At 43.4% G+C, this 27,441-nt stretch overlaps 1 protein-coding gene across 4 annotated transcripts in view; it reads left to right on the forward strand.

Moving 5' to 3' along the window:
• Nell1 (neural EGFL like 1) overlaps positions 1–27,441 on the forward strand; it is an 890,282-nt gene that overhangs the window by 119,224 nt on the left and 743,617 nt on the right. For all 4 annotated transcript variants that reach the window (XM_087593733.1, XM_087593736.1, XM_087593740.1 and 1 more), the window contains 1 exon segment: positions 25,547–25,717. In XM_087593733.1, the coding sequence (XP_087449859.1) occupies positions 25,547–25,717 (171 nt within the window).

The raw sequence follows: 27,441 nt of genomic DNA on the forward strand, positions 1-27,441 counted from the left end.
TTAATCGTTTTCAGTTACGTGAGTGGATGCTGAACCTGAGTCCTGAAGGTGGGTGTGAGTAGCTGTTTTATTGGCTGGAACCTGGTCATGTGACCACACATGGTTGCAAAGCCCTGGGGGGCTATAATAGCCCAGGAATGAGCCTATCCAGCTCAGGGAACAGCTCTTCTAGATGCAAAGGGGAGGGAAACGCTGACCCGAAGCAGGAAGGATGGTCAGAGGAGGCCAGGACGTTGTGAGCCCAGTGCTCATGCTCTGCCCAAAGAGCTTGACATTGTGAAGCAATGAACGTGATGAATGAATAAGAGACCTTTCCAGGGTGAGGAAGCAAGCTTGAAAGGGTTGATTTTGATCTGGAAAGAGAAGTAGAGAAAGGTTGTGAGGAATCATCTGGAGCTATGTGGGAGAGATGCTGCAACAGTATGTCTGCAAGAAGACCGGAAACCCCAGTATCCACAGGGCCACAGTATCCCAGTGGGCCACAAGCACAGAACACAGAGCCACATGCTTTAAGATGACAATTTGGGGCAAATGCTTTAAATTTGGGCCAGCGATGTTGGGCTGAGATAAGTACCAAGGTAACTCTAACAAAAGCATCTTAGGGACAACTAGGAGAATCAAGGCAAAGCAGCTATGCTGTATGCACCCTTTTGAAAAGGCAAGACAAACATCCAAGACACAGAAAGACAAAAATTATGTGTTTTTCCCTATTTGTAGATCTAAGATTTTATCTCTTTATCTATGTGTTTCTATATCTATGAATCTATATATCTGTGTGTGTATATATATATGTATATATCTACCTGCCTATTAATACATTCAACCTTATCATTGTATATTTATCATCTTATGTATCATTTATATGTATCTAACTATATACACACATATGTGTATATCTATCATGCTTATCCATCTACATATTGTTGTATCTATCTTCTCCCTCCTCTTTCTGTGCATATGTAGGGGCCCCTGTGACAAGAAAAAATAGTCTTAAGGAAGAGTGGGGGGCAGTCAGAAGCAATCAATAGACTGTATGTGATATGAAACAGAAGTGGTATAGAGGGAGAAGGGGTGGAGCCAGCAAAAGGGGGGCAAGGGGATGGGGGGGGGAGGAGTAGAAAGAGGAAGAAACAAAATAGACTACATATGAAAGTGCCATAACAAAAACTTCTACTTCAGATGCTAATTTAACAAAAGTGAATAAAAAGTCAGTGAAAAAAGATTACAGAGGTACACGGTCATCCCTGTAGAGCTGGAAGGCACGACGAGGTTCATGCAAAGTCACTGCACCCAAGCAGTGCATGATTATCAGATGCAGGATGGCTGCTGGACTGAGGACCGCAGTAACAGTGTTTGTGAAAGGAGGAACGTGTAACTTGCTCACGTGAGGCAGCTGGAATTCGGGAGACAATTTCACAGGGTTGAGGTCCAGGCTCTTCTGAAGTTTCTGGTGTGGTACATTCTGACCACTCCCGAGTCGTCCCGGTTCACTCTCTTACATCTGCTGAACCTGCCCGAAGGAGAACCACTGAGTAGAGATTGTCCCTTGCACACATAATTTTATTTCTGCTTTATTGGCTGGATGACCAGACATGGTTGCCACACACGGTTGCAAAGATATGAGGGCAACGATAGCCTTCTTTCTGGGTGGCCATGCACTTCACTGTGGCTTGAGTACAAGAGGAAGGAGAGCAGGTACACTCTGGGGAAGGCGACCTTTTCTGCCTCCACAGTCTTTTGGGTGTTTGCTGAACTCTGCTCCTCTGTGCATGTGGGTGGGAATTCTCAGAGAAACTAGTTTTTGTTTTCAGAGTTCTGATGAAAAAAAAAACTCTTTGGAAAATTGACATCCATCCAGAAAAATTATTCAAAGACAGACTCTGAAGTTAGGTCCCCTGTAAGTTCTCACTATAAAACAAGAAAAAGCTTTGATGGGAGTCTGTCTGTGCATTTGGTAGATACAGCTTAAATTTGCTTGTGCCTGTCTTCTTGACCTTTGCATACAGGAGATGGTGGGCATCGGTAGAGACCGGAGAGTGTCATTTTGGATGTTAATTCTTTAAAAGTTAACACGTTTTAATTAAGTACACCAGTGAGCATAGGTTAACACGTTTTAATCATATACACTCGCGAGTGTGTTTGCTGCATGATAGTCATACATATGCAAGTACGCACCCATCCTTCTGCACATACCTGTGGACTCTTCTTCCCAATGTCTACTAGCTACTATTCCGGGCTTTCCGAATCCTGCTACAGTAAGCATTACCATGATGGTCTCTGGTTTGTCAACTCTATTTCCTTTAAATGCATCCTCAGACGTAGGGTAGATGGTAGGCTTTATTTTGTTGTGTGTGGGAGGACGCTAGGTTCTTGCTGTCTTTCCCAAGGTTGCTATGTTGAGCTAAAGTGATCAAATCTTACTTAGCCATAAAAATGTACTTAAAAATACACAGAGAGAACATGTACTATTTCTCTCTCTCTTCTCTCTCTCTCTCTCTCTCTCTCTCTCTCTCTCTCTTTCTCTCTCTCTCTGACTTATTTCACAAAATAATTTCTCCAATTAAATTGATTTTGCTGCAAAGATAGGATTTTACTTTTTCTTTTATGGTCAGACCAACGTAGAAATCTTGGACAAGGTAACAAGACTCTGTCCCTTCCCCTGCAGCTACCTGACCTCTGGATAGGTATCCAAAGGGCCTAACGTCAGCCTACTAATGACTGGCATGCATTGGCTTATTGTGTTCACAGTAGCTAAAGGGTGATGTCATCCCAGGTGCTTAGCAACGTGGGGGGTGAATGCATCAGCAACATTCTTCATTGTTGTGACCCAGCAATGAACCATTTGAGGGGAGGAAGGGCCCCATTCCATCATGGTAGGAAGGGCATGGCGTTTGTCAGGGAAGCTTTGCAGCAGGGACAGGAGGTCAAGTTGGTCACACTGCATCTCCATTCAGGAAGAAGAGAGCAGTGGATGATAGTTCTCAGCTCTCTGTTCCTTTTTATTCAAGTCTAGGACCCCAATCCATAGGATGGTGCTCCTCACAATTGAGGTGAATCTTCCCACTTCGGTTAACCCAATCTCAGTAATCTCTCCCAAACATGTTCAGAGTCAGAGGCCTGTTCCTTTGTTCATTCTAGATTCTGTCAAGTTGACAGTTGATATTGACCATCACAGTGGATAAAGAAATTTAATATATATATATTTAATATTTATATTATATTTACATACATTATATATGTATACAATAAACACATAGCATTATACTTTATATATACACATATGTAGTATTATATATGTAAAATTGTATTATATATGTTCAGATGTATATTATACACACACATATTCACACATATATCAGGAAATGAATCTAGCTTGATGATGTGACTACAAGTGTGTGTAGCTGCTGGTAAACGAGCAAGCAGCTCTCCCAAGCCAAATTCACATGTTTCTTACTTTTAGAATCACACTCTTTTCCAGGCAAGGCATTGAGGTGCTAAGAAGTTCTGGGTTGGTTACAATCATCTGCTGCGATTGGCTTTGTTCAGTAAAAGCGTCTCTGCCCCAAGGTTGGCTTGTAGCACTTTTGTCTCTGCTGAAGAATGCCAGCAGCCTCAGCCTCTCCTACTGTCACCAACTCGGCAGTTGACACCATGACTTAGGTACAGTGCTGTGGAACAGAAGAGCATGTGTAGTGTTAGGTCAGGTGGTATCAGGGTTAGTCACTGTATATTTTTGAATTGTGGTTTCTGTATCCATGAATTATGTATAATTTCTATCTAATGTTCCTAGTCAGAGATCTTGGAACAATATATGTCATACACTTGGTACCCGGTAATTGTTAATTACTATTATTAATGTAACTATTAGGAGGCACTATACTTTCTGTTTTCACGCCAGTAGACATTGCTTGATTTTATTTTTTGAGAAGTATTTTAGCCCCTATTTCTATTTTTAGAATGTCTATTGGAATCAGTCATATTTGACATTCCACTTGCAAACACCAGAGGCTAAAGAAAGAATTAATAGTGAGAAAGCCCTGAGTTATGTTGCTACCATAGCGACTGATAGAAGGACTCATCTTCCTGGTCACATTTTGAGAATGAATCAAGGGGCTTTGTGGGCTTGCTGTCTGTCCTGAGATGGATGGAGGAGGATTGTCTTTGGTTCAACTTCACTAGTAACCTATGATGTAATGACTTTGGTGCTCGCATGACTTCAGACTCTTCTTGTTCTCAGGTACCCATTCAATCTCATGAAGGCTAGAAGAGCCTTACATTTCTTTCTCATGTTGTGACTAATGCGTTTCTAAATAATTCTTTTCTTTCTGGTTCAATTTTGGTCTGTGTTTGTGTGTCTATGGGGTGTGTGTATGTGTGTGTGTGTGTGTGTGTGTGCGCGTGCGTGTGTGTGCGTGTGCGTGCATGTGTATGCAGGTGTAGGTGGTGTATGTGCACAGATGTGCACCCATGAGGAAGTTGCAGGAAGTGTACTTTGTCACTCTCCACCTTATTCTTTGAGACAGGGTCTGTCATTGACTCCGGCTCTAGCATGACAGCCAGCAGTCTCCAGCAGCGCTCCCATTGCCGTGCCTCACAGTGGCGACACTCAGGTACATGTGGCCACAGCTGGCCTTTTTACATGGGTGCTGGCACTCATACTCAGGGTCTCAGGCTTGTGTAGCAAGTGCTCTCAGTACAGAGCTGTCTCCCCAACCCCCACAACTGCCCGCCTTGAGCTTTGCTTTCCCATAAGCATGTGGCAGGTGGACATCACAACCAGAGTCCAGGTGAGCTGGTCCACTCAAGTGTGAGAAAAATCCAGATCCAAGAGAAGGTGCGTGGAGCACCCAGCCTTTTCTTCTTCAGGTGAGGAGAGAATTGACGACATCTCCAGTGGACTCTATCGCTGAGCCGGGGATGCAGTAATTTATTTATTTATTTTAAGCCTTTTCCTTGGTCTTATTTTAGATTTAGAGGGAAGTTTCGGAAATTTACAGAGCATCCGTGTGTCTCCCACACTGAGCTTAACTCCAATAATAACATCTTATGTAACCACTCAAATTGTAAAAACCAAGAAGTTAGGATAGCGTGATTATTCACCACACTATGTAGTTTATTTTAATTTACCTTTCCCACTGAGATCTGTCCTCCACCACTCTAGACCCTCCCCCAGGATCCCACATTACATTTAGTCACTGTTTCTCATGCTCAGGATGTGACAGTCTCTCAGACGTTCCTGTCTTTCAGGGCTTGACAGGACCGAAGCATATGGCCAGTCACTTTGCAGAAAAAGCTCAATTTATTTCTGACATTTTCTTGTGATCAAATCATTTCTTTTTTTTTGGCAAGAATGAGGTTGGTTTTCCTCTTGTAATGTGTCACAGGACTTGTGGTGACTTGGTTAAGGTGGGAGCTACCGTTCTTGACTGAGAGGTTTCTGCTTTTCCTTTGGAATTAGAGGAAGCAGTGCATTCTCAAGGTCTTTCCAGGCCACTGCTTACTGAGAAGAGATGTTCCTGTTGCTCGTCTAGGATGAGAGAGATTCAGATGTGATTGACAGCTCAAAGGCACCCGGATGTGTTTCTGCCTCACTGCTTTGCCTTTTAGTCACCACCTTTACCTTGTCTTCCTCCCTCTTTCCCTCTTCCTTCCTTTCCTGTTTCTTGTAACATTTAACTTCTGGGGGTGATGGAGGGCAGCAGGATTTCTTTCTGTATTATAAGATTAGGTCTTCTGTGAATAAACATTCATAGCACAAAACACTTGTCTGGTCATCGCTGTTTTCCTAAGGGTGTAGATAAAGTAGCCCTCATCACAGATGCTTGGGACCAGAAGTGTTTTGGATTTGAGCTTGTTTTTTGTTTATATTTCACTCAGACTTCTTACATAGAGTTTGAAGATAATTTCATATAACATTTTTCAGTGTCCTTGCATGCAGCTCTGACCTGTCTGTCATATGAGACCAGGTATAGAATGTAAAAACTTTATTTCACTGAACATCTTAGTATATATTCTACATTGAGCATATTCCCCCATGGTTTGTGCCCTCTACCTTCCCCTCATGTTAATCCTCTATTGCTCCTAGACAGCGCTATTCTGTCATATATATATATATGCTTGTGTGTGTGTTTGTGTGTGTGTGTATGTGTGTGTATGCACATGTGCAAGTACATGTGTGTGTTTATGTAGGCCAACAGGCCAGAAGTTAAGTCTGGGTCCTCTCCTTTATCTCTTTTCACCTTAGTTTTTTTTAGGGACATCTCTCCTTGAGTCTAAAGCTTACCGATTGGTTACTGGATGGCTGATAAGTGTCAAGGATCTTCCTGGCTTTGCTCCCTAGCACCAGGGTTACAGGTGCACATCACCTAAGAGCTGAGAAGCCAAATTAAGGTCCCTATGTGTATGTGGTGGGTACTTAACCTATTGGACCATCTCTCCAGTCCCCAGTATGATATTTTAATGCATGTACATGATATGTCAAGGTCAAAATCTGTGATATACCTATTTCCTTACATTTTTAGTAGTTATTTGTATTGAGAACATGCACAATTCTTTTGGCTGGTTATTTAAAAATAGCCGGTTAGTTGATGTCTGCCACAGTGATTTCATTGTACTGTAGAGTATTGGGAGTTACTCCTTCTTTGAACCCGCATTTACCAAGACGATTTGTGTGCAACTTGAATGAAGTGCAAGGCATACTTTAAGAAGAGTACTGCTGTGCTCACCATGACTCTGTCTCATAGGGGCCTGGGAAGCATCAGCTGTTTAGGGCCAGACAAAGTCGACCTCACAGTGATGATGTCAGAAAGCCTCTTTAGCTCTTGGAGGTGGGATGGTGGTAGGGGAGATCACAGGCGATCTCTCAGCTCAGGGCGAGCGTGTTAGCCTCAGAGCATATTGATACCGTTGTGGGCATGCCAGCTTCCCGACATTTTGTTGACTTTGAGAGGAATTCCTGTAAGAGGCCCAACTGTGCGCTGTCTGTTCTGCTGCAGATGCAGGGTATAGGTTCTCTATTACTCCAAATGATTGATTCTAGAATCCGTTTATGTAGTAGCTAGTTTAATTAGTAGCAGTTTCTTCCAATTCACACGCGCTAGGAAGTTAAGTAGGTTAAGTCAAATTTGGTGTTAGCTGAAGGCATTCTAAGCAAAATTTCACTTACATATATTAACTCTAGGCAAGCTGAGTTCATGTGGTTTCACCCGATCCAGGGTCTGTTGTAAATATTGAATCTCAAATTAGGGTTTCTATACCATCTTTGATCATTCAGTTCCCACATAAAAGCTATACGACTTTTACATTTATAATAAGACTTCGGTGCACTAGAGCTGGGGTTATATCTATCTACCATGCTATTATGTCTACTTCCCTATCAATAACCATAAGTTGTAACTTGCTATGTTTCATCTGGGCTGTTCTGAACTTCAATTGGACAGCCCTCATGGCCATGTTTCCATAACATGCCTACCTCATGGTATCTCTCTTCTCTCTGCTTTCTTCCTTCTTCCTTCTCGTAGTCCCTGCCTCCGACCCAAGTCCAGGAACACCCCACTCCCCACCCCACTTATCTGCTTATCTCTCTTATGCCTAGCTATAGACTTTAGGCATCTTTATCCACCGATCAGGGATAACTTGGGGGCCAAGCTTACATAGCATCACTTGGGTCTATATGAAGGTTCCCTCATCTCTGCGTTAAGCAGGCCTCGTGGGACCAGTATTTAGCATTACAGTACATAGCAAAAGACCAAACCTCAGCAAGAGTCTTCTAAAACAGGCGGTGGTGACCTTCTCCACAGGATTGCCTGGCCGCAGTGCATCATCATTACTGGTAATATGCTTATAGAGCTTTCTCAGGACCAAGAGGCTAGGTGAAAACTTGCTTCACTTGTCTTCTTATTGGCTCCCTGAGAAGTTTATCACATAAATCTTTTCTTGAATGGTGATTATAATATTGAAAAGAACTTTTACTTAGCTGGTCCCTGCTTGCTAGGTTCTCGCCTTAGTGTAGTTCTCAGTGACACTGCACATACATTAAGCCATTGCCTATGATACACATGCTCAGCCTGTGCCTGCCATCACCCTGGACAACCTCATCCCTTTGTGCTTTAAACCAATCTTAACTTTATCATCAACTTACCTACTTCCATGTTCATATTTGTAGTGTGACTATTTCATTAGCATCTGTCCTCCCCCTGAACGGTGAGCTCAGTGAATGTGTGGCTCAGTGAACCCTGTCTGTCTTGTTTCATCATGGCACCTCCAACGACCAGAGTAGGATGTGACATATCAGATTGGAGATGTGGTAAATATTCTTTGGACTGAGTGAACCCATTAACAAACCTCTGGCTTTTATTAACAGTAATCAATTACATATGGCACATCTCATAGATAACTGCCATGCATCAGGGTACTCTGAAACAGAAGCTGAGAATCATTATTGTAGAAGATAAAAGTTTCCCATCAAGCAAGCGGTTCAATAAAATCAACATTTAAATAATGATAGTAATCGCCGACATTTATTGAGTTCTTGCAGCATATCAGTCATCATAAACAGTTGATAATATAACATGCCTCTCTATACTTTTTATGGAAGCTCATCTTTCTTACAAGCAGCGAAGAGCCTGCTAGACCCTGCTACCAAGGTGGCGGCTCTCCGTTTCTAGTGGTGTGAAACATTCAATACCCTGGACAGAGGCAGTAGACTCAGACTCTGATATTTGTCAATTTGCTTCCAGCTCTCAGCGGTGCACATTCTGGGAAACTATCTGCGCAGGAGGTCAGCCTTCTTGATGAGTCTCTTGGGTGGCTGGGTGTTTATTTACAGGGCAGATGAGTCTATGTTGACGCTCACGCTTCTCTCTTCCAAGAGTGTTCGCATAGGCTCTAGAGTCTCAACCATGTGCATTTGGTCAAGACACTGAACTTCCTCTTGGATTGCATTGTCGTTAAGTGGAGATAATGATCTGTCTCCCCATGGAGTTAGCATAAGAAATCACTGGTGTATGGGAAGAACTCATCAAGTTGGCATGTGGTAAGATGTAACAGCTGTTAGCGATTATTAAGTGTTTTATCATCATAGAGATGGATTTTTCGCAGAATTATCTCGATCTACTTTTATCTCCCATCGTAGCGATTCTCAGCTTCAAGCTTCAGGGTTACAACTCGTTGGGGTAGCATAGTCAGTAATCCATGTATGCATGGAGTTGGTTACTGTTACTGCAAACATTTGCTACTGTGGTCATTCATTCATTCATTCATGTCTACACTAAGTCTCTCCAACCTATAAGGCTCCACAGACAGGGTGATGTGTGACAGCAGGCAATGTCCATGCTTTTGTGGATCTCGAAGTCAACAAAATATTGATCCTTTAGAAGTGGAATCAAAGATAATGGAGGAAACTGGAAGTTTCCCTTTGCCCTCTGCCTCTGTTCAGGGTGTTAATGCTTTGCGTTACTGGAAATGATATAAGAGCAGCCATCTGGGTAAACAGGGTCCAGTGACCCCCTCATTGCTTGTAAGAAAGATGAACTTCCGTGAAATGTAGTGAGGCATATTGTATTGTCAAATGCTTATGATAATTGACATGTTTTAAGACCTCAGTAAACGTCAGCAATTGCTATCATTATTTAAGTGTTGGTTTTATTCAAATGGCCATAGGATCTAGGTGAGAGGAGAGAGTGCTAGCAATATCTTGATAGACAAGGTAAGGAAGGATTAAGAAAAATGAGTGACAGCAGTACCATTCCTGGTCATATAGCCAAAGGGCGCTATATCCTACTTTATTAGTCAGGGCTCTCTAGAGTCACAGGGTAGTCTCTATATAATAGGGAATTTGTTGATGATTGACAAGCTGTAGTCCAACTCCCCAACAATGGTCAGCAGCAGCTGTGAATGGAAGTCCAAGGACATAGCAGTGGTTCTGTCCCACAGGCAGGCAGACAAAAAAGAGACTCTTCCTTCTTCCAACATCCTTATGTAGGTCTCTAGCAGAAGGTGTGTCCCAGATTGAAGGTGTGTACCACCAAGCCTGGGTCTGGGACTTGCTTTGTCCCAGATGACCTTGAACTCAGAGATCGCCTTACCTTAGTCTCCTGGGATTCATAGCTACTGGGCCTCAAGATCTCCATGCCAAGATCCAGGCTGTTGTATCTCCCAGCCTCAAGATCAGGATCACAGGTGAGCCTTCCAATTCTGGATTGTAGTTCACTCCAGATATAGTCAAGTTGACAGCCAGGAATAGCCACTACTGCTACCTAATTAAAAGAAATGTCAAAAGGATAAAGACTTTTGGAGAGTGGAAACAGGTGTGCTGGGGTGGATGGGAGACTGGAGTGTTTGGAGACTTGGCAGAGAAGGTGTATAAATTCCAGGACACCTGAGTCCTCGTTTAGAAATCCTATATCTAAGCTCATGAGCAGTGGGAAGTCAGCCATGGGGCTTTAAACTGGGGAGTGTTTGGTAACTTAATTGAATTTTTTTGTTGTTTTGAGAGACACTCTTCTTGGATAGCCCTGGCTGGTCTAGAACCTGATGGATAGTTTAAGCTGTCCTTAAGCTTGTAGAGTTCTGCCTGCTTCTGCCTCTTGACTGAAGTTTTATTTTTAGAAGATAACCGTGGCCTTCAGATGGGTTGGAAAGGGTCAGGATGGCTTTAGCAAGATCTTGAAGAGGCTGTAGAGTTGCCAGTAGCAAATGACAGTGGCCCAGGAGGGGACAGTAACAGCAGGAGAGAGAGGTGAGGGGATCACCTAGAACAGAGTAACGGATTAGCAAATACTCTACAGATTGGACGCAGGGAAGAGAAGGCCTCAGAGTTGGCAATCAGAATTTTAGCATTTGATCTTGGGGAGGCCCTCTTGCCGAGGTGCCAGGTTTATGAGGGACAATAATAAGACTATGTTTGTTTACTGAGCTTGAGGGACACAAGTTGAGTTACTACATAGATAGTTGGTTACACAAATAAATAGCTCAGAAAACAAACCTAGATTGGAAATCCAAATTCGTTATTCATTTGCATGAAAAAAAACCAAAACCAAACAAAGAACACTGTACAACAAAAATGCCTGACAGGTTAGAGTTGGGGCGGAGTGCTTGATTTGATTTGTAAACAGAGGAGGGGGAAGGGCCTGAGCTACAAATTCAAGCCAGCAAGTTTGCTGACATTGTGGAGGTGCATTAAGCTCTCCAGGGTAATGTGTTTGTTTTTCTCATGGCAGAAATAGCTTGGGCACTGCCAGGGAGGAGCAGGGTCATGTGTCAGAGACTGATTCTGAGAGTGCAGCCCTGTTTGTTAATTACGACGTCTTCACAACTCTCTTGTCTGCAGACATCTCTGATGCCATCCATAGCTGTTCAGTCTGTCTGGCCTCTGTGTTCCAGACAGTTTTACCCTTTAATGTGCTTTTTCTTTCTCTCTTCTACCCCAAAGCATCTTCCCCATCTCCCTGCTCATCTGTTTCCATCCTCAAAGCTTTCCTGCATCTCTATTTAAGAGTGGATTCTTGCCCTCTCTCACTATTGGTCAGGCTGTGCTGTTTTTTTTTTTATTAGCTTGAATATTACTTATTTACATTTCAAGTGTTATTCCCTTTCCCGGTTTCCGGGCAAACATCCCCCTAGCCCCTCCCCCTCCCCTTTATGGGTGTTCTCCTCCCCATCCTCCCCTCATTGCTGCCCTCCCCCCCAACAATCACATTCGCTGGGGGTTCAGTCTTAGCAGGACCAAGGGCTTCCCCTTCCACTGGTGATCTTACTAGGATATTCATTGCTACCTATGAGGTCAGAGTCCAGAGTCCAGGGTCAGTCCATGTATAGTCTTTGGGTAGTGGCTTAGTCCCTGGATGCTCTGGTTGCTTGGCATTGTTGTTCATATGGGGTCTCGAGCCCCTTCAAGCTCTTCCAGTTCTTTCTCTGATTCCTTCAACGGGGGTCCTGTTCTCAGTTCAGTGGTTTGCTGCTGGCATTTGCCTATGTATTTGCTGTATTCTGGCTGTGTCTCTCAGGAGAGATCTACATCCGACTCCTGTCGGCCTGCACTTCTTTGCTTCATCCATCTTGTCTAATTGGGTGGCTGTATATGTATGGGCCACATGTGGGGCAGGCTCTGAATGGGTGTTCCTTCTGTCTCTGTTCTAAACTTTGCCTCCCTATTCCCTCCCAAGGGTATTCTTGTTCCCCTTTTAAAGGAGGAGTGAAGCATTCACATTTTGATCATCCGTCTTGAGTTTCATGTGTTCTATGCATCTAGGGTAATTCACTATGCTGTCTGTTTTTCTGCAAATTTTTATTTTACTTTATTTTGCGGCATTATCTTCCTTGAAGAGGTGTGTCTTGGCGTAACCTGCTGCTCATTAACACCTTGTGTCATCCTTCCCCCATGATTCTCTGCCATCCTTCCCCCATGATTTTCTGCTATATTTCTCACATGATTTCCTAACTTGCTTTCAGTCTATATGAGCTCTTAGCTGTGGGTCTTTATTGAGGTGAATTCTGGATTTGTGCTGTAAAAAGTAATTGATTTTGACTTTGGGTGGGAGACGACGTATTACTCTGAAGTGAGAAGAATGAAGAATCGGCCCTAGAGGTGAGTAAGATCTCCTTACATTAAGCGAAAAGAGCACGGAAGATTGAACGTAATGTGCTGCCATTAGTGTTAAAGAGGTGAGATGGATAATGTATTCATGTTTGCTTTCTCAGTCTGAGAACCTTGGGGAAAAAGAATAGTCTTTTAAGCAAATGATGCAGGAAAATTGGCCATTCGTATGCAAAAACTGGACCTTGACACAGACTTTACACTTTTCACGAAAGTTAACTCAGAAGGACCATGCAACGTGCATGGTAAACCCAAAAGGTAAAACTAGAACACAGGGAGTATATGTGGACTTTGTTAAGATCAAAACGTCCGCTCTGCTATAGACACTGACAAGAATGTGAAAAATCAAAATTCAGACAAGGAGAGAAATAACTAAGACAGAAGTTGGTACCAGAAGTGAGGTTAAGTTTTGCTTACAATGTTGCTTTTCTAGTCCAAAGTCCCCAAATATTCTACATCTCTCCCCGCCCCCCAATCCACTATGGATACCAACTTCTGTCTTAGTTATTTTTCTAAGATACAGTAAAATATCATTATCAAGGCAACTTATAATAGAAAGCACTATTACTTATGGTTTCAGAGGGTTAGTGTCAACAATAAGGAATGAAGGGATCTTGAGAGTTTATGCCTTGACCCACAGCTTATAGGGCAGAGAGGGGGATACTGGGAATGCTGCAAATCTTTTGAAACTTCAAAACTTGCCCCTAGTGATACACCTCCTTCAGGAAAGCCACACCCCCAATCCTTCCCAAACAGTTACACCAACTGGCAACCAAGTATTAGGATACAAGAGCCTATATAAGCCATTCTCATTCTAACTTCCCCAGTGGATGACTATTTTGCCTGCATGTATGTGCACTGTATCTATATGTATATGGTGTCTTCAGAGGCCAGAAGAGGGCATCAGATGTCTTGGAACTGGAGGTACAGATGGTTGTGAGCCACCATTCAAATGCTGGGAATTGAACCCAGCTCCTCTGTGAGAGCAGCAGGAAGCAATCTTGACCTTTGAACCATCTCTCCAGGCTCAAAGCTCACTCTTTTTGGCCAGCCTGGCCGGCCAGAGAGCTCTCTAAACCTGCCTGGCTTAGACTTCTCCATCACACATAGCATGCCTAGCTTTTCATGTGAGTTCTGGGGATTCAGACTCAGGATCTCATGTCTCTAGCACAGTATTCTTATCCACTGAAGCATTTCCTATCCCCCCAACCCCCATGTATTGGTTTTTAATTCTATCATTCCATAAAGGGATCCCAAGTTTATACAGAAGTAAGTTTTAAGTTTGAGTCCAGAAATGTCTAAAATGAGCCTTCGGCTTGATTTACTCATAGAAAGTCAAAATCTGTAACACTGGGAATGTTTCAAAAGTGAAAACACATGGTGGCTGCAAATGGATCAGTTGAGACACCAAAGAATGAAATTTAGAATATAACCCACAGGTTAAAATAATAAGAGCCAAGTCCATGATGCTTTAAGTACATTTGAATAAATAAATAAGAAGTAGAATATAAATGTCTCATGAAGAATTACAAATAATTAATGTAAATAACCATCCCTCAAGACAAGTGGGGGCAGAACTCCCCTCTGCTGCTTCAGTGTGAGCTGCAGAGGGTAACTTTCTTCCCTGGAGTACAGTATGAAAGCAGGAGGATGACCTTTACACTGGAAAGGGTCAGCAAGAACTACTCAAGCCTGGTGGGTGGACCCCAGGATACGCATCAATAGGGGTGCTGATGCTCGTCATGCTCTCCTAATAAGCTGGGCTGAGGATGGTGACATGAGACGCGCTGCTGATAAGCTTGGGTGAGGTTGGCACCTGACCTCTCTTGTCTTTCTTCTCTCAATTCACAACTCATAAGTAATTGTGACAGACATCACAGAAACCTACATTGAGGGAAAGCACCTGACTACTACTCAAACCTGTCAGGCTGATAAAAAGAAGACAAATATGGCTTGGCACAGCCGGGAGCCTGAGGAGACAGGTTGATGAGATCTGAGTAGCATGTTGGTTAAGATTCTAGGTCAGAAAGGGAGTACAAGGTAAAAAACAAACAAGCAAGCAAACAAACAAACAACAAGCAAATAAAGCAAGGAAATATTGTGGAAGAGGAGGAGGAGAGATTATGAGAGCTGTGGAGGGGGGCGGTAACTACAAAGAAACAGTGTTTTCCAGACACAGCAGCCAGCCTCACATATGAACTCATATTAATTGTAACAGCAGGCGCAAGACCAGTGCAAGCTCAAGCCAGACAAAATCCCAGCTTGGAGACCGGAGGTGGGCATAAAGTACCACCACTAGCTGAGAACTTTTGGCAGTTGACAGCTGCTGGGAGAGCGGGAGTCATTTTTAAGGGTGTGGCCCCGTGGTAGGTTGACATTCCAGAAGATGGCCTCACCTCCAAGGGTATTTGAGCAGCAAAACAAAACAAAACAAACAAACAAACAAAAGAAAAACCCCGTACTTGATAATTTTAAAAGCTGAAAGAGAGGGCACAAAGTTCAGTGGTTAGAAAAGTGGGTTCTGGGAGGAGTTGGGTGGGGGGGTAAACATAATCAAAATAACATTGAATAAAATTCTTTATTTTTATTAAATTATTTTATTTACATTCCAGCTGATGCCCCCTCCCAGTCCCCCCTCCCACAATTCCTCATTCCATTCTTTTTCCCCTTGCCTCCGAGAGGGTGCTTCCCCCAATCAGATCTCTCTCTTCCCTGGGGCCTCAAGGCTCTTGAAAATTAGGAGCATCTCCCACTGGGGCCAGAGCATGCAGTCCTTTGCTGTTTATGTGCTTGGGGTCCTTGGACCAGCCCATGTATGCTGCCTGGTTGGTGACTCAGTCTCTGTGAGTTCCCTGAGGTCCAGGTTAGTTGAGACCGCTGGTCTTCCTGTGGGGTTGCCCTCCTCTTCAGCTTCTTCAATCCTTCCCCTAAATTCAACTATAGGGTGCCCTGACTTCAGTCAGTATCTGTGTCTGTCTCAGTCAGTTGCTGAATACAATTCTTAAAGAATGAGTAAAAATAAATGTAAAAACTGAGGAAATATGAAGAAAGTAAGGCAATAGTGTTTTTATATTGGTTTGTTGATTACATAAGATGTCAAGAACAAAGGACGCGAGTGTGTGCTGCACATAGACTCATGTCTACATCGTGTTTTTCTTAGCTTCGTCTGCTCCTCTCTGCAACCGTACCTTGCTCCCTTCCTTTGCCACCTCTGAAGGATCCTCCCATTCCAAGTTCACTCCCTCAAAGCCATCCGTCCTTAACCATCCTATCTCCTCTTCTTCCTAGGAAGATCCCCCTCCCAGACCCTTACTCTCTATCTAACCTCTGTGGTTCTGTGGTTCATAGCTTGCTTATCAATGAGTTAAAATGTTAACCCTCACATATCAGGAATACATGGCGTATTTGTTATTCTGGGTCTCAGTTCTCTCACTCAGGATGATAGTTTTTTCCTAGGTGCATCAATCTACCTGTGAATTTCATTTTTTTAAAACCATGAAAACAGTCAAAGGGTATTGTCTGAGGATAATAATGTTCTTTCAGTTTAAAAATCTTAAAGATTTCATTGCCATGTGTGTAGGAGGTATATGCATGTTTGTGCATGCAAGTGTTATGTGTATCATATGTTTGTATGTGTGAGTGTGTGTGTGTGTGTGTGTGTGTGTGTGTGTGTGTAAGGCACACATGGGTCACAGTGCATGTATGAAGGTCAGAGGACAGCTTGCAAGGGTAGGCTGGTTCTCACCTCCACAGAGGTTCTGAGGTGAACTCATTGTCAGCGTTGTTCAGTGTGGGCTTTGGCCTGTTAGGCCATCTCACAGGCTCACCTTCTCATCAAGTCTGCAGTAAATGAACTAGAGAAGGTGGGTCTTATGACAATTTCAGCAATGCCAACAGCCACCTCGATTTGTTTCTGCTCGCGTCTTAAATTGTGTGCATTCTGATCTTGAGTTCGGGAGTCTCAGAGCTGTATACACCTCTGTTTAATGTAAAGCGAAATAGTGAGACTGTGAGCTCTCTGCTTCAGATTCGGTCCCTTAATAAACATTTCCAATTTGGTTTTCTTGGCAAACATTGACCATTAGGAAGGAAACAAAATCTCCTTCCATGATCACAGTAGGTGATCTCATTGGTTGTTGTCATTTTAGATTTCTTTATGCAAAAGTTTGCTCTGTATTACCTTCCTAACGTTCAGTCTTCTCTGGGTCTTCATGTTGGAGAAGGTGCAAGTCAGCCATCACTCTAGTAGGCACAGCCAGGTTGATTCCACATGGCTCCTGAAGTCTGGTTATAAAACCTTTTGGAATGGGTGTAAAGGGCTCACTTTGCATTTCATGTGGCAGCGAGTGTTTTGTTTTTGGTAACAGATGCTGTGTCATTGTCACTGTTAATCTTCCGTTAGCTGTTTGCTAAGCGCGCTGAGTACAGAACCAATATGTAACTTTACAAAACAAATAAAATCACCAGGTCATAGCTAAACAAGAACAGAAAAGCATACAAGCTCCCCTCCTGTGGAAAGGGGGTGGGTGCATTCCTGGTTCTACCTCTGAGCTGCTTGTTTCTGTGGGCATAGAAAGAGATAAGAAATCTTAAACACCGTTGGATGCCTTGTAAGGTGGCTTACAGACTGATGTCATTTTGTCCTAAGCACACTGTGGAGTGGATGTTTACTTTCCTACTGAGTGAAGACAGACAGAGGGAAGGGCATGGGCCCAGTGGGGAAAGGGCTAGGCTCTCTGGCTGCCCTACTGCTGGGCTATGCTTTCTGGTGTTGAATCCCTTTCTACAGCACATTGCTGTACTTAGAACTTTGTCTATTTACCTTCATCCTTTTCTTGAACTCAGATAACATCTTTTTAAAATTTTTTTTATTAGATATATTTCTTTACTTATATTTCAAATGTTATTCCCCTTCCCGGTTTCCTGTCCATAAGCCCCCATTCCCTCCACTCCCCCTCCCCCATAATGTGGATGCTCCCACTCCTTAAAAGGGGAAAATATCCATAGGAGGGGATATGGAAGCAAAGTTTAGAGCAGCGAGTGAAGGAATGGTCATTCAGAGCCTGCCCCACACGTGGCCCATATATATATATATACATACACACACACACACATACAGCCACCAAAACTAAATAAGATTGATGAAGCTAAAACGTGCATGCTGAAAGGGACCGGATATAGATCCAGAGCATGTCCAATACAGAGGTTAATGCTAGCAGCAAACTACTGAACTGAGAACAGGACCCCCCCCGGAGGGAATTAGAGGAAGCATTGAAAGAGTTGAAGGAGCTTGCAACCCCGTAAGAACAACAATGTCAACCAATCAGATAACATCTTGAAGACTGGGAAGGCATTTGAGACTTGAATCTAGGGACCACATCTCAGTTTTGAAGAGGCTACCAAGGTAGCCCCTCATTCTAGCAATCATGAAACTTGAAACCAAGATGCTGGGGCTTGAAAAAAGTGATGGAAGAAAGACAGCCAAGAATTCATTATATACTTACTTAACATCTCCCGACAAGCTTGTGTTAGAAACAATGCAGTGGTGTATTAATACCACACTTTTCAATAATTTATTATTTCAGTTGATAACCTATCATTGTTTACATTTCTGAGATACCAAGTAATGTTATATTTTGTGAATACAGTACAGAGTGATTAGATGAGGCTACGGTCTAACTGGTACTGTACTCTTAGCCTCAAAAGCCTAATGTGTTTTCAGTGAGGGCAGTTGAAAAAAAATTAAAACAATTTTGAAGTGTGTACTGTTGATCATTGGTACATCATCTTGAGGTGCAAGAAAACTAAAGAATATTCTTGTTTCCCCCATTCCAAGATTTTGACCCTTCTTCTCCCCATTTCTGTCAACCCCCAGCCTCCACAAACACTGTTTTACTTCTTCTGTTACGTGTGAAGAAGCAGTGTCTGTCTTTTTGTTATCTGTTTTATTCCACTCTATTTCTTTCCACAGTGTTGAACATGACAGAACATTTCTTTTTCAAAGGCTGCCATTGTTTGCTAGTGATGTGCTTTTCTACAGAGAAGAACATAACGACCCTACCAAAATGCTGCAATAAATGGATTTAATAACTAACCTGTAAAAATTAGTGGTTTATCTGCACACTGAAAACACACCGTCCATTTTGCTTTTATAAATCAGAAGAAAGCGCACAGGTATAAATATGTGGGACTAGATAATCATCACTTCGACACCTAATCATCTGGCCAGAGACCTCAGGCATTTAGAAAAGACAGACCTGAATTAGAATTTCAAATTTTAAAGGTCAAAAGTATGTATACTTACACTCAGAGTGTTCCAATTTCTCTTAATGTCTGAAAAATGGTCCCCAAACTTTTAATGCTTACAGGTTCTATGGGTTAAGAATCTGGACATAGCCCAGAGGAGAAGGCTTATCATGACGTTTGTGACTCTACCTGTTGGGATTAGGTAGTGAAGGAAGCCATTCAGTGGAGTTTCCATGCTGGTTTATATCAGTTATTGGCTGATGTCCCAGTTTCTTTGTCAACAAGAGCATCTGGCTGATGCCTCTTTGGTGTGGCTTGGGCTTCCTCCCATCCTGGTGCCCTCAGGATGCTTAGGTTTCTTAACAGGTGACTGGGGGCTTCAAGCACAAGCATTCTGGTACACGGGATCAAAACTTGCCTTCTACATTTGTCACCAAGCATTCCATAGTCCCCCAGATTCCACAGAAGCCCTTTTTGTTCTGAGAGAGGGGTATTGCAATGACTTTATGAGATGGACATATGATAGAGGGATATTGTGGTCACCCTTGGGAAATGTAACTTCTCTGTCATCTGTTCTGTGGCCAAGAGGAACTGTGCCTCCTGCCTTTCTTGTCTCTGAGTCGTACTAGCTCTGTGTGTCTTGGCTTCTCACAGTTTTCAGCCTTTCTCTTCAAATTCATGCTCTTGTGCTTCTCTCTTCTCTCAAAACGTCTAAGCCTGTTTAGTATGTCTGATCATGTTTAGTATGTCTGAGCATGTTTAGTATGTCTGAGCATGTTTAGTATGTCTGAGCATGTTTACTGCGTTGAGCTCTCGGCTCGGCATCAGTTTCTGTGATGAATGGTATCTCTCACCCATACAGTCATTTTCAGGCTCACTCCATCCTCCAGTTCTCCCGAGTCCTCTCACAAGCCTCCAGCAAGTAGCATGGACCAGGCACACACTGTTGACTAGAATTAGCTTTGACTAAGGGTTTACAATGGAACTATAGGGGCAATTCTGAGAAACTATTTTCTCTTTTATGTACTTTGGGCTTTTTGTAGGATTTAGGAATGCTTCACTCAGGGGCTTTGTCTACACATGAGGTGGCCTCATACAGGAAGTAGATTAGTGGCTACAGGCCTTTAGTATTCTGCTAGCCTTGACGATCTTGTTGGAGGTAAACATGGCTGGAGTGCAGCCTTATTTTTAAGGTCATCCTGCCTTGACCTCCTACTCTGATCCCCAGAATACAGTTACTTGTCCAGGCACAGAGGCCACTGTTGGAATATGGGCAGGCACAGAGCATGGCACCAGAGCTCTTTTTGGTAAATTTTTATCTAGGCAATGTACAGATCTCATAGAGAGGAGAACACCAGACAAGATACCTTTCTAAGATACTCCTTATTGCTCCTCATTAAAAAAAAGACACTAGCCACTTAGAACAAGCCTCCCTGCTTTCTTTCTGTATCTCCTGCCAGCAGAGGTCTCTAAGATTTTGAACATGTCTACCTTTGCAATCTCTGATATTGACCAACTTTTTTTTTTTAACTTGAGAGAGGGTTTAATTGTGTATGTAGACCAGGCAGGCCTCAAACTCACAGAGATCCTCCTGCCTCTGCCTCTCAAGTGAAGGAATTAAAGGCATGTACCACTAAACTAGGCTTCAGTTACTTTTGTTTTTGCTGCTGTGACAAAATGCCTGTCAGAGACAACTTAAGGAAGACAGGCAAAGACAGGCTAACAGGCAGAGGGTACAGTCTTTCCTGTCAGGTAAGGTGCGGCCACACATTGTCTCTAGACACTTGAGGCAGCTGGATCCACTGAGTCTACAGACAGGAAGCAGAGATATGAGTGACCAGGACCCCAGGCCATGAAGTGATGTCTCCTACACTTCCTTGGTTATATGTCTCTAAACATATAACTGTCTGTCACAGACACTTCAAGAAGTGCATTTTATGGTGGTTATAAATATAGTTAAGATGATAATGATTATTTTTTTAAATCTCTAGATGGGGTATAGTTTGGAGAAAATCATGATCATTTCAATAAAAATGTCTTGTGTGACCTTGATCAATCTATTTGGAATTATTCTTCTTGAGTTTTATTTTCAAACAGCATGAAATTCATATGGTCCCATGAAATTAAACTTCTCTTCACGGAGAACTGGTTGTGCCTAATACTGCAGGGTGGCCCTTGGGGAATTATGCAGATGAAGCCTAGCATTTAGGCAAAACTTCTATTTTAAAATTCATCTATGGAAATACAGAGTGGAAAGAATTTGTCTTCACAGAGTTTTGGGTGAAAGGGCTCAGGGTGTTAGTTGATGAGAAAGTCAGTGTAAACATTAGAGCACAATCACAGCCACACATGGCCCAGAGCAAGGCAAGGGTAATGTCACCATTCTGCACTTGAAGACATTTGCACTGGGGACCTCATTCCTTTTTCTATATCGATGAGGTACCAAGTGGTTTCATTTGACCATGCCTGAAGCATCAGCACCAACCTGATGTCTAGAAAGAAGAATAAAGAAGAATCATTTTCTAGAAAGGGGAATAGTCTAGGTAGGAGACAGGACTATACAGGAGAATACTTGGCCTGAAAAAAAGAAACAACTACTTTAGGGGGTTATATCACCACTGTTTGCAAATATCTGTAAGGTAAACAGGCTGTTCTGAGAGTGGTGTTCCTTGGAACAGCACCCCAGATGGAGGTCCAAGGCTAGGGAAATGCAACTCACAGCATCTCCTTGGTGATGTGTTGTCACTTCAGAGCTGTTGTCTTTTCCAGCCTCTCAGAAAGCTCTTCTGCATGAGGAGTAAGAGTTGAAAGGCCTGGACTGTTTATGAGCCACTCCCTCATGCTTGTGTCTACCACCCTTCTGCTCCCACAGCAGCAAGTGGCTGCTAGTCACCACCTAACCATGGAACTTCAAACATCTGCCACCCTTGTGGTGAGCCCCGCTGTGGTGAACATCTGGACAGGAAGTGTACGCAGTGCATTCCACTGCACAGCATCTTAAACTTTTAGGTGCTCTAAAATCATCTGGGAATCTTACTGGAATGTAGAATCTGACTCAGTAGGCCTTGGGGTGGGGAGGGGTGTGACCTGAGACTGCTGGGATGTAGACCACATTTGTCAGTCCCCCAGCTCATTACTGACAGAAAAAAGGGTTGTTTGGGCTCAGAGTTTGACAAGTTTCCATCTATGTTAGCTGACTCTTTGCTGTGTCCTATATTTAGGCAGTGGATTCAGGTGATGAAGGAGTCTGGCTGCTCATGGTGGATGGGAAAGGGTGAGAATGAGAGAAGCAGAGAGATACAGACATAGAGTCATTGGAGAGAAAGAGATATACAAAGAGGGACAGAGATAGACACATAGAGAAAAAGATACAGAGAAAAAGCCAGTGAGAGAAACACAGAAAGAAATGCAGACATACATACACATAGACAAAAAGAGAGGTAGGGAGGATAGGCACACAGAACAAAGTTCCAGATAGAGAGAGCGAGAGAGCGACAGACAGACACAGACACAGAGAAAATGTGAGAGAAAGGCAGACAAGCACACACACATGCATACGACAGATATAGACACACAGAGACGTAGATACACACACACACACACACACACACACACACACACACACACACACACACACACACATACAGAGTCCAATAATGGAACACACATAAATCCATCAACAGATTGATACATTGACTTGGCCATAGCCCTGTGTTAGCTCCAAGAACAAGTTACCAATCCTTCAACACGTGAGCCGGTTGGGAGCACTCTACCATAGATTATGGTGTACACTTTCTATGTCACAGCCCTTAGATCAGTGACTGGCCCCTGCAGGTTGGTCAAGACTATGCCACATGTCCTTGTCAGTGGAGAGTCACTGTCTGGACATACTGCTGTTTCCTTCAGTCTTTGGGAAAGTTTGACCCACGTGCCCCATAGCTGTCCAGTGGTTCTGTCATCCCTGGGGCCACCTCAGCGATTAGCTAACAACTCTGCACGCACATGTCATCTTGAATTGTATTCATGTCATTTGAAGTGCATCGCCTCTGAGGGAATGTGGGGCGCTGTGAGAAAAGGCCCTGAAGAGGTACAAGTGGTCACTGCGAAGGCTTCTTTTCTCATAGCTACATATTTGTGATTACCACAAGGCAACCACTTACTCTGGCGCTATGTGAAGAGATCTTTAAATGATCTATTTATAACACATTAAGCACTTGCTCAATGAGGCCGTAACCCCAGGAACAGTGATTGAATCTGGCCAAATGCACTAACCCCCCTCTTAATGATCCTATCAGCCATCTTGATGAACATTTCCAATTGTCATTGACTGAAGTCCTTTCAAGGTCAGGTCCCTTGTCCCAGGAGTCTCTTACTGGTCAAAATAATTGAGAGATTTTACATGATGGGCATGCGGCCCTCGGTGAGGTGCTTTTCTCAGCCAGAGCTTCCTTCTGGGGATAGGCGTGCTCTGTGTCTGGCCATGGGAGAACCCACAGCAAAGTCTCAGTAAAAATGTACTTGGCAGGTTCCCAGCATGAAGTGTTCGCTGGTAGCATTACAGCTTCTCTAACCTCCTCCTTGGCCACTTCTAGGCCACTGTCTGGTTTATAATGGGGAGGAACACATTTCATTGCATTGTTTACTAGTCTCAGAACGTCTTGATGGAGGGATCTATACTTCAGATCATGTTTATCTCCTCCCTGTGTGCTCACCAAAGACACATTGAATTAATGAGCTGATGAATGACTGAATACTTACAGTGTCTTGAATTAGGTTCTTCAGTTTTATTCTTCTAGACCATGTTTAAAACTTTGAAGAAATTTAAGTATTTTTAAATGAATATTAATGAATTTTTTCTCTTTCAAAATATGTACTATACCAATTATATCTAATTAGCATGACCCTAGGCATAGGAACTGGCTTCTGTGGTAGGAGTAATCTCTTAGGGTTGATCCCTTGTGCTGCTGGAGGTGAGGTGGTTGCAAGGTAGTCTCCAGTCTATGCTTCCTGTGGGAATGATCTTTGTGAGATGAGCAGGAAGTGCTCATTTGTTCTCTGGCATGGTTTGGGTCATGGCCAAAGAGTCTGGTTTTCATGGTAGCTGCATTGAGTTCTCATCAGTGATGAAATTTGTGCTTCCGACTTAATATAGTCAAGCTTGGGTTAGCTCAGCTCAGTGGATTATAGAAAAACTGTAGCTCCTTCCAGCTACAAGGACCACACTGCCCCCTGTCTAGGTGAAGGTCTCTAGAGCCTTGTATATTTCTGGAGGTGAATGCTGGCTGAATTTATGCCCAGTGCTACTTAAGAGCATTTTCTGGTGCCTAGGAAATGCCAGTGACCTGCCTTTGAAAGGAATAAGGGTATGTTTATGATCCTTAAATCTCAGTTTTTTTCTCTCCACCATTTTTTCTTTACTGCTTCCTTTTCCTCCCCTCCCTTTCTCTCCCTTCCTTCTCTTCCTTCTTTTTCCTCTCCTCTCCTTTTCTTTTTTTTTTTTTAAATATTTTTATTCAGACATCAGAAGAGGGCATCAGATCCCATTACAGATGGTTGTGAGCCACCATGTGGTTGCTGGGAATTGGAACTCAGGACCTCTGGAAGAGCAGTCAGTGCTCTTAACCACTGAGCCATCTCTCCAGCCCCTCTCCTCTCCTTTCCTTTTCAACCTCTTCTTTCCTGATAGATCTCATGTAGCTCAGGCTAGCCTCAAACACCATATATTTTTAAGAATGACCACGGGCCTTTCTGTTCCTCCTTTTTTTTTATCTCCTGAGTGATAGAATTACAAGCGTGTGCAGCTTATGCACTGGCTTATGCAGTGCAGGGGAATGAACCCAGGGAACACATGGCAGGCAAGAACTCTGTCAACTGAGCTATACTATCAGTCACAATCTCAGTTCTTCCGTCTTTAAGAGGGATGGCAGCACAAGTACTTTAGGGTATAATGGGAGGCACATTGCAGCATTCATGTAACATGTGAAGGCACAGCTGGCAGTGAGGTCAGGCACATGCCAGTGACAGTGATGACAACATCTGGAAGTTACAGGGGACAAATCCCCAAGAACCCATGGAAGTCTCAGCCCTAGCACATCGGACCACAGTGGTGGCTGGAAACTCGGAGGGCAATCTTGGCAAAGAGAACTCCAGTTATGCACTTTACACTGTGACATTGTAAGTGTTGACTCAGGTATGAGTGGCTTCGATCACTCCCTGCCCCATCATCAAGGATCACCTATCCAATGAAAGCACCCACCTACCCTCAGTGGGGAGAGCACTTGTCTCTTTACTCTCGAGTTGATTTTAATCCCAGACGCCCAACCCATTTCTCATTAATTCTTGGAAAAGTTTAAATGGCAGTTCTAAAAATAAATATCAATAAAGCCCTTTCAGTCAATAGACGGAGGGCACTGAACTGTACTTTGAAGCATTTAGGAAGCACAGCTCTAAGCTTTGCTAATTAGCTAGTAGGTTTTTGCTTCACTGTGGATCCAATCGATCTCCATGTCAGAAGCTCAAGGTGTTTTTAAGAGGGCTTCTCAGGCAATAGGCGGGGTAGGCGCTACAGGACACACTTGAGTTCAGGTCACGGCTTTGCATGCTGCGTTTAGGTAATTTTAGATTCTAAGAAACCTAGTAATGAGAATGTATTCTGATGAGCATCACGGTGCCCAGGAGTAAAAATCTTTGTTCCTTTATGTGCAGCTATTTTGAACTGGAGAGCAGTGGCCCAAGAGAAGAGATACGCTACCATTACATACATGGTGGAAAGCCCAGGACTGAGGCCCTTCCCTACCGCATGGCAGACGGACAATGGCACAAGGTCGCGCTGTCAGTGAGCGCCTCTCACCTCCTGCTCCACATCGACTGCAATAGGTACGTTTGTCTTTGACCTTCAGTGACTCTGCCCTTCAAATCTCACTCTGTATGTTAATGCCCCCCTGCACCAAAACCGGGCACCCTAATTGTCATTTAACCCACTGAATGGGCCATTAGGCGTGCTGAAATGGCCAACTGTAATGCGATAAGAAAACAGTTCATTAAGATAAAACTGTATCCTGTGATTAGGAACAAACTTAACAAAGGTTGATTACAGATCAGGGACTATTAACTGCCCCTCAGTGAGCGCTCAACACTGGCTGAAGTTCCATGGAGCCGTGACCATAGTTAACTGTGATATATTGTTGAGTTCGTCCCACTTGCAAGTGAATAAGCCAGTTATTCATGTTAGGATGAATCCGAGAAGCTTTGCTGCTGAGGTAGGCGAGTCTAGTTTATTCCATCAAGCGCAGCTCTGCTTAACTTAAAACAGAGGCTTCTTAAAGAGGTTTTCCGAGTCTTTCATGGTTGAAGCCTCCCATTCTCTGTAGAAGAAGGGGCCCACTAACTTACCAGTGGGTGCTACTGTCACCTGGGTAGGTGGAAGCTCACCCGAGGTTGTTGGTTGGAGAAGTACTGTCCCACATGTCTGTATCTGCAGGAAGACTCATAGATAGCTGAGGAGGGGACCATTGGTCTCTACTGTATCATTTGTGGAAGGGCAGCTGGATAATGAGGACCAATGTTTCGATTTTTCTACCCGCTGCAGATTCTTTTAGATTAGTGACCTGAAGCTAATAATAGACCTTTCTTTTTAACTCTAAGCAGTGCCCAGGCATTATTAGCTTTAACAATGATGCTGTCAAAATTAAAATGACTGCCTAGCCACAAGGCATGCTCCCTGAGGCCCAGGACACAGGACAGTCATGGTAGGGATAGCCTCTCTTATCAAGCCCATAGAGCCCGTGCTCCAAGGACGATCTGCAGCAGAGTGTCAATCTGATGAGAAGATACTGCAGCATGCTTACCGATTCAGTGATGCACTGCAGTTAAAGACCGGAGGACAGGAGAGTGCGTCAGGATCCACACAAGGTCTGCCATATTGAATGAGACTTGACCTGTTGGATGTGATCTATTCAAGATGCTTTCCAGACGTTTTTGAGTTATTGGTGGTTCCTGTGGATCTAATGTTAATGTCTGGCAAGAACCATGAGTTCTTTTACCAGACAGACCTGGGCTGCACAGCCTGAATGAAACCAACCCTTAGCTTCTCTGTTCATGTATACCTTTAAGAACTCACGATATCCTTCAGTACCATAGAGCTAAAGTATTGGATTAGAAGGCCTCATGTCTCCATGATCTACTGACTCATGTGCTTCCCACATGGGACTGTGGAAGAATTACATCCCTTTTGACCAGCAGTTTCCAAGAAATTTCCAAGATTCTTGCCTTCTTCTTGCCACATATTTGTCCACATCTCTATTCTTAACATGTTACCATTCTCTGACATTACTCACATTGGAGAAGAGAAAGCTAACAGAGTATGTGTGCTAAGTTAGTGTCTCACCCTCAAATTCTTTGGTTCCAGTTTGATATTCGCTTCCTCTTCCCTGGCTACTTGCTGGTTGCGTGAGTTTAGGCAGGTAATTTCTGTGCCTCTCAGTTTCGTCTTCTTGTAATTGGGATTATTCACATTCACATATAGTTAGTAATTCTAAGTGCACTGCACAAGTGATGTTTCAGCCAACGACAAATAGCCACCTCTTTGATGGCTCCCCAGG

This window comes from Rattus norvegicus, chromosome 1 (genome assembly GCF_021556685.1).
Source record: "Rattus norvegicus strain SHRSP/BbbUtx chromosome 1, alternate assembly SHRSP_T2T, whole genome shotgun sequence".
NCBI classification, from domain to species: domain Eukaryota; kingdom Metazoa; phylum Chordata; class Mammalia; order Rodentia; family Muridae; genus Rattus; species Rattus norvegicus.